The sequence below is a fragment of the Rhincodon typus genome, chromosome 37 (genome assembly GCF_021869965.1).
Source record: "Rhincodon typus isolate 14 chromosome 37, sRhiTyp1.1, whole genome shotgun sequence".
Lineage (NCBI taxonomy): Eukaryota > Metazoa > Chordata > Chondrichthyes > Orectolobiformes > Rhincodontidae > Rhincodon > Rhincodon typus.
In genome coordinates, this window is record NC_063368.1 from 6711539 (window position 1) to 6719115 (window position 7577).

The following is a 7577-nucleotide window of genomic DNA, read 5'->3' on the forward strand; positions in this document are numbered from 1 at the left end:
TGGATAAAGGTAGTATTGCAGCTTATCAGAGACCATGATTTCCTGAGCTCCCCTCATGCCTAAGATCTTCTGTGGACAAATTGATTGAGAGTGATTGCTGGTCAACAGCCTGGTCAGCGCTGCATTATACAACTACCGCTGAAGGTGAAATGGATAGATCTTAAGTATTTTTTCCATCCTATAAATCAAGTGTTTTTTTTTTAGCCCCAGTGATTTGAATGTTTTGATTCATTTCTGAAAAAAGTGAACATTTAAATTACATTTTATTTCTAAAAATCTTACTAAGTCAATATTTGGGGGTAAAAGTTTGATACATTTAAAATACAATGATAAGTAATGTGAAATTTAAAAATGGATTTTAATTTGTATTCATTTGAATTTTATATAGAAACATAGAAAATAGAACAGGAGAAGACTATTCAGCCCTTCAAGAATAATTCACCATTCAAATATGATCATGGCTGATCATCCAACTCAGTACCCTGCTCCCACTTTCTCCTCATCTCCTTTGATCCCTTTAATCCCTTTTGATCCACCAATGGAAACTGATTCGGTCCCCTTTAAACTTAATGGTATGAGTTTGGTTATTTAAGATACTGATTGGCTAAATAATGTTTCAATCTAAGAAAAGCCCTAAAGTCAACTCTATGGAATACCTCCCAGAATTCCATATTGCTGGGGTGTGTGATGTAACCATCTCTCCATTCAATATGTCAGCTGCATCCACTTGGGCAGCAGTTAGCTATTTGATTTGGAGAGTGTGTGCCTGGGCCTGTGCACTGGAGTCTAGTTTTGTGTTGTACCATTTGTCAGGTCCATTATTAAAGGATGTGGGCATATAAAGAGTGAACAATTATGTTGAGGTTATACAAGATGTTGGTGAGGCCTCTTCTAGAGTACTGTGTCCAGTTCTGGTCACCCTGTAATGGGAAGGATATTATTAAAGTGGAGAGGGTTCAGAAAAGGTTTGCCAGGATGTTGCTGGTAATGGAGGGTTTGAGTTATAAGGAGAGGCTGGATAGGCGGGGACGTTTTTTTACTGTGTAGGAGTGTAGGAGGTTGAGGGGTGACCTTCTAGAGGTTTATAAAATCATAAGGAGTATAGATAAGGTAAATGGTGGATGTCTTTTCCCTAGGGTGGGGGATTTCAAGACTAGGGGGCATATTTTTAAAGTGAGAGGAGAAAGATTTAAAAAAGACAGGGGGGACAATTTTTTTTACACAGAGAGTGGTTCATGAGTAGAATGAACTTCCAGAGGAAGTGATGGATGCGGGTACAGTTACAATGTTTTAAAAATCAATAAGTATATCAATAAGAAATGTTTGGAGGGATATGGGCCAAGCACAGGCAGGTGGGGCTAGATTAGTTTAAGATTATGGTTGGCAGGGACTGGTTGACTCGAACAGTCTGTTTCTATGCTGTATGACTCTATCGCTGCAGGCAGCAGAGGTGCTTAGGCCAAAGGCCACCTTCATATGTTGTCAACGTCACTATCCTCTGCTTGGATCCACTGTCGGCATGTGGACTGATGAGTATCTGCGACTGGCTTAATATGGCTCTTGGAATGGAAGTAAACCTATACTCAAGTGGAGTCTGCACCTCACCATGTGGTAGGTTTGCTTACACCATCCTGTTTAAGTGCAGAGATCTACAAGATCTGCTTGCTCAAGTGTGGGAGAGGAAAATTGCTTAATGGTCTAACTAGAAAAGATTCTTGTATTGAAGAAGATATCATTTATTTCTATATAATCTATAATGTATGGTTCACTCATCAAGTTCTGATGAAGAGTGACCAGACTCCCACCCTGCTTTCTTTCCACAGACCTGCTGAGTTCCTCCAACGATTTCTGTTTCAGATCTCCAGCATTTTCAGTTCTTTGTTTTATTACCGAATTATGTAGATGCTAGGGCTCACTTCTTCAAGATCCTAAACTGATCTGGCCACGAGTCCATATGACACCATCATAGTGAGACACTCATGTTGGAGTGGAATGACCAAATAAATCATTCAACACCCAGATACAGTTTTTGTTCCCAACACCCAGAACTTCCAGCATCAAAGAGTTTATTGAAATTACACTGGGGGAAGCGACCCTCTGAGAATCCTAGAGTTCTTCCCCGAACAAAGGAAAGACATTTTATACGTTTGTTTCATCTTGCCTTTACAAATACAGACCAATCATATTACTAATTAATTACATACATTTCCAGTTAAGCTAATTATACAACTGCACAGCTAGAGACGAACAGGTTTGTGGTCAACCCCCTATCCCGGTCCTCCATGGTCTCATGATGTTTCCCAGGCTCTCTTATCTCCCTTCTTGGGGCTTTTCACAGTGACGCTGTATTCAAGTACATTCCTTCCCAGATATTTGCTAGCTGCACCAATTTAACTGTCAATAAATTGTATACTTGTCTATAACTTAACGGCTTTTTAAATTCTGTTATATAGCTTATATTACTTATTAACCTTATTATAGGAAATACAAAGGATATTAATTTTTTTACTAATTGTTACAAAATCTGTAATATCACTTCAAATAATGTTTTATAGTCATTACTAGTGTTAGAATTTTTTAGCTAATGAGTTGTGAGCAGTTTCTTTCTCGCCTTCTTTTCACATGCTCTGAGTGGGATTTATATAAATATATATATGTATGCGCCTGTGTTAAATCTATAATTAATTCAGAATCTATACCGATGATTATTTGAAGAATCTTAATTAAAATCTACTATTGCAACAGCTTGACTCATTAAAGATTCACTGATTAAATTTAGAATTCTTATGTGAAATGTTCCTATCTATGTCTTCTGCTTAAGTAACTGCAGCTGCATGTTAAGCCTACTGTACTATCTTAATTCTGTTATCTTGGGTCAAGGGAGCTACCATTGTTCTAACTAATGCAGACTGTATTAAGCAAACGTTTTCTCAAGCTTCCTAAGACTATTGTTAGCCATGTTTTTACTGCTTCTGCCAATGGCAGCCGTCGGCCATTTTGTACTGCTCAGCCATGGCCGGCCGCAACATCCCCTTTAGCTTAACCCTTTCAGACCCTTGTGCAACAAGAGCAATGATACACTCCTTGGAAATGGGTTGAGTGTTTCTTTATCCCCTCACTATTAGTGCAGACTACCTGAAGAGGCTAGTAATATGGTTCACTGGGACTGATTTGAAGCTATAAGCTGGAAGGAGTAGTATCCATCAGTCAAACAAAACCTGGGCATCTGCAGAAGTGACATTTTCTCTCTCTATTGCAAATAAGAACCTGGACATCAGGGGTGAAGGCCACTCTTGGTGGTTGCTGTCTGTGGCACAGGTCTGGGCCATTCCTCACTCCCCTGACGTGCCAATATTTGCTTGAGCAATTGTCACTGATGATCGCCATGTTGTATGAGGTTGCCTGCACTTCTGCTCCTCATGGAATAGGTTTGCTGTTACCACCCTCTTTTAGGTTAAAGATCTACAGGGCCCACTTGGTCTGGTGTGGGAATAGAAAATCACTTGGTATTTAATGAGAAAAGGAACTTCTCTTAAATAAGATGGAGTTTCTTGCATGACAGGTGACCTTGATATAATTGACATTGTTGTAGAGACCATGAGGAGAACCTATAAGTTAGGTCCTCCTCCTCCAAGATCCTAAGCTGTTTTTTGATCAATGGATCATCACAGTGGAGGTTTAAGGCACTACTTAATCTGAGATAACACCGTGTGGAGCTGGAGGAACACAGCAGGCCAGGCAGCATCAGAGGAGCAGGAAAGCTGACGTTTCGGGTCGGGACCCTTCTTCAGAAAAAAATTTTCTGAAGATTTTTTCTGAAGAAGAGTCCCGACCCGAAACGTCAGCTTTCCTGCTCCTCTGATGCTGCCTGGCCTGCTGTGTTCCTTCAGCTCCACACCATGTTATCTCTAACTCCAGCATCGGCAGTTCTTACTACCTCTGACTACTTAATCTGAACTCTTTTAGATCCTTCTGCCTTTATACAACAGTGATCACACAAGCCATCTTCCACTTTATCTGGAGATTCAAAATGGACCATGTTCACAATGTACAAAGCTATAGACAAGGAAGGAACAAGTACCCAACTTTGCTCTCATTCTGATAGCCATCTCTTTGTGTGGCTGTAGACGGTTATATATGGACTCTTGTTATGTAAACATCAAGTGACACTACTTGTTGAGGTTTTGCCTGTCTTTGGTTTTGCAAAGGATGGATCTGGCCCTGGTAGCAAAGGTTTGTTGAAACCCCACTTGTCCACAGGTCCATCAGGAAGTAGTCATCACATAGCGTCCTTGAGACCCTGCAGGAAAAGGAGAGGGTGGATCCTGTCAGGTTGTTCCCTGAGCAGACTGTCAAAGTCATTTGGCAAAATGCCTCATCGGTAGAACCTTCCAACAAGCACCAAGACATCGCTCAGCTGGTGGTGAGACGAGCACTGCCCACCAGATCCTTGTCACATACCCAGATTATCATCCTGCTGCACACTGCTCCTGAGCTGTGGTGGGGAAGAGACTCCTCCTTGCAGAAGGTAGAAGGTGTCTTGGCAAAGAAGATCTGAAGATAGATGTGTGGAGAATGATACATTGAATCCGGAGGTTAGTGGGGTGATACGTATTTGTCCTTGTCCTCACAATCTAATCGGTGAGACCAAGTGGAGACTCGGAGACCCACTTTGTAGAGCGTCTGTGCTCTGTTCGTGACAAACGACAACACCTTCCAGTCGCAAACCACTTAAATTCCCCCTCCCACTCCCTGGGTGACATGTCCATCCTGGGCCTCCTCCAATGTCACAACGACGCCACCCGCAAACTGGAGGAGCAGCACCTCATATTCCGCCTTGGGAGCCTACAACCTAATGGTCTCAATGTGAACTTTACTAGCTTCAAAATCTCCCCACCCACCCCCGGCCTCATTCCATGACCAATCCTCCCTCTCATCCCCGCCTCCTAGACCTGACCCAATCTGTCCGTCTTCTCTTCCACCTATCTGCCCCTGCCATCTCACTGACCAATCCCCACCACTGCCTACCTGCACTCACCTGTCACCATCCCACCTATCTTCCCCAGCCCCACCCCTCCTCTCTTTATTTCCAAGCTCCTTTCCCCCTCCCCTATTTCTGAAGAAGGGTCCCGATTCAAAATGTCAGCTTTCCTGCTCCTCTGATGCTGCTTGGCCTACTGTGTTCCGCCAGCTCCACACTGTGTTATCTCTGACTCCATCACCTGCAGTTCTTACTATCTCTGAAGGTAGATGTAATGGCTGTTATTGACGTCCATCCTGAGGCAGCTCTGTGACTCAGGACTCTGTGTTCTACAGGCTGATCTGCTCCTAGAGAACCATAAAAGTTTGATGGAAAAAGCTGTTTGGTTTACTCAACAACTTCATCCAGTGCAAAGGGTTATTGACGACTGAGTGTTGCAGACTGGCACATTCTGAGGATGTCATGGTGAGGGTATCACTAAAACTTTGGGTAGCTTCAGTAAAGATGTAATGGGAACTGGTCACCATCCAAGGCTTTCCCGACCAAGGGGCTGTGGAGTGTTTAAAAACTCCTTGGGCTATCTCCTGACATAGAATCACAGAATCAATACAGTGCAGAAAGTGGTCAATTAGCCCATATTGTTAGCAGCGTCTCTCCCAATGAACAATTCACGGAGTGCCTTTCTCCTGCTTTTTCCCATATTCCCTACACAGCCTTTCTTTTCAAATCACATAAAATTCCCTTGCAACTGTCTTTATTGAACTTGTTTCCACTAACTTTCAGGCAGTGCATTCCAAACCTTTTAGCAAAGCCTTTGACACAACATTGGGTTCACAGCTATATCACAGTATAGCCCAGAGGCTGACTGACTTATTCCTTAGTCCCGAAGTCCACCACAGAACGCTTGACACAAAATGTGAATGTTACAGCAATGGAATAGGGTGTGGAGTGAGTCAGACTGTTGGAATTGGGTGTGGAGTGAGTCAGACTGTAGAATTGCAGGAAGGGCCTTTCTCACTGAATACAAGCCATATCTTGGTCTTTGACTGGAAAGTTATGATGATGAAGTGCTGGTCTGCCAAATGGCTTTGAGACCCTGCTCAGGGAACCATCCATCTTGGCTCCCTGGTTGAGAACTACTCACTCAGCTTAGATCCTGCATTGAATTCGCATCTCCTGGGTGAGAGGTCTCAGAATTTCATTTATTAATAACCACTGAGAGTCACTAGTTTTGTTTCGGCCTCAGTCAGAAACATACCTGTTCAATTGAAACCCTTCCTAATTCCAAAGTTGCATGTAATACATCCACAGGAAGCTGGCCCATTGCTATCTTCAGGCCCAGTTTAAAAAGTGGCAGGGTGAAGAAGAGAATATTGATTTTGATTTGATTTAAGCTTTATCATCATGCATACTCAAGTACAGGAGTACAGTGAAAAGTGTACAATGCCACCCCATGTGGCACCATTTTAAGTACAAGGGTACTTAGGTACAAAACTTGGATACAAGTAGTAACATAGGGGGAAACAAAGTTAAAGCATTACCTTTGCTCTTAGTATGAGGAGAAAAATAAAGAAATAAACTTAAAAGTTAACATTACAGTCCTTCCTAGTATTAAATGGAAAAATGAAGGAATAAAGGTAAAAGTTCAACACTCTTAAGTGTACTTCCAGCGAGGCTCAGTCTCCTCCACTTTGGCCCACTCTCCAGAAACTTCGGGCCTTCTGCTCTCAACGCCGCAGATGCCTGGGGACCTCCCTCACCAACACGTCAGGCTCAGGCCCACAGCTACTTTCCCCGCACTGGATCTCCAGCCCACTGCTCTGGGCCCACAACCGCTCCACGCATCCGACTTCCAGCTGACACTGCTCGGGACCCATGGCCACTACTACCACGCTCCTCACGATGCTGCTGCCTCTCTCTCCAGAACTCTGGAAGGTAAGTTTTTAAAAAAAAAAAAAAAAATGACGAGAAGGAGGGAGAAAAATGAAGGATTGTGGCCAACCTGTAGGGGGTCAGGCTTACTATGGTTGTGCTGCCATCTTGAATAGCTGGCTCACTATCTCCTCTTGTGCTGCCAGGTCCCACTCTCTCCTGCTGTCGCTGCCTTAAAAGGCCTTTAAAGAGGAAAAAATAATAGCCAAAAGAAACAAAGTAAACGAGCCCCAGTGTAAGGAGATTGAACACAGTGGCGCCACTCTGCAGCCGCCATCTTGGCAAAATCCAATTCTGAGGGAGCAGGGGAGTGGAGATAATGGCTCCCAGAAAATGAAGGCAAATAGTTGTGACGAACCCTGTGCAGCTTTCCAGATGCCTCTGAAAAGTTTTAAAACAGTGCCTGACTTTTAACTTCTTGGACTAGCAGCTGCAAACATCAGAGATGGAACTGAAGCAAGCCAAGCAGAAAGCTATCACTAATTGAAAAGCTGAGCACTGCGAATAAGTCAGAACAAGGACTGAAAATGCTGGAAATGCTCAGCAGATCAGGCAGCATCTGTGGAGGGAGAAACCGAGTTAGCGTTTCAGGTCTGCAACCTTATGGCAATGGGACAAGAAAAGAAACAAAACAAAAAAGAAGGAAAAATGGAGAAGAACTGAG

The 7577-nt window shown here is 43.2% G+C and overlaps 2 protein-coding genes across 4 annotated transcripts in view; one reads left to right on the forward strand and one right to left on the reverse strand.

Moving 5' to 3' along the window:
* The first annotated feature begins 1281 nt into the window (after positions 1-1281).
* The window catches only part of LOC109928633 (tumor necrosis factor ligand superfamily member 13B-like), a 45109-nt gene continuing 38813 nt past the window's right edge, over positions 1282-7577 (forward strand). The window contains exon 1 of the mRNA XM_020528564.2: positions 1282-1611. The gene's annotated coding sequence lies outside the window, so the exon portion shown is untranslated. The remainder of the gene's footprint in view (positions 1612-7577) is intronic.
* Positions 6359-7577, reverse strand: part of LOC109928638 — a 77876-nt gene continuing 76657 nt past the window's right edge. For 2 of the 3 annotated variants that reach the window (XM_048617729.1, XM_048617728.1), the window contains exon 4: positions 6505-6909. In XM_048617729.1, the coding sequence (XP_048473686.1) occupies positions 6767-6909 (143 nt within the window). In that variant the 3' untranslated portion in view covers positions 6505-6766. Of the gene's footprint in view, positions 6910-7577 lie in introns of all 3 variants that reach the window. The other variant, XR_007265709.1, reaches the window with a different exon arrangement.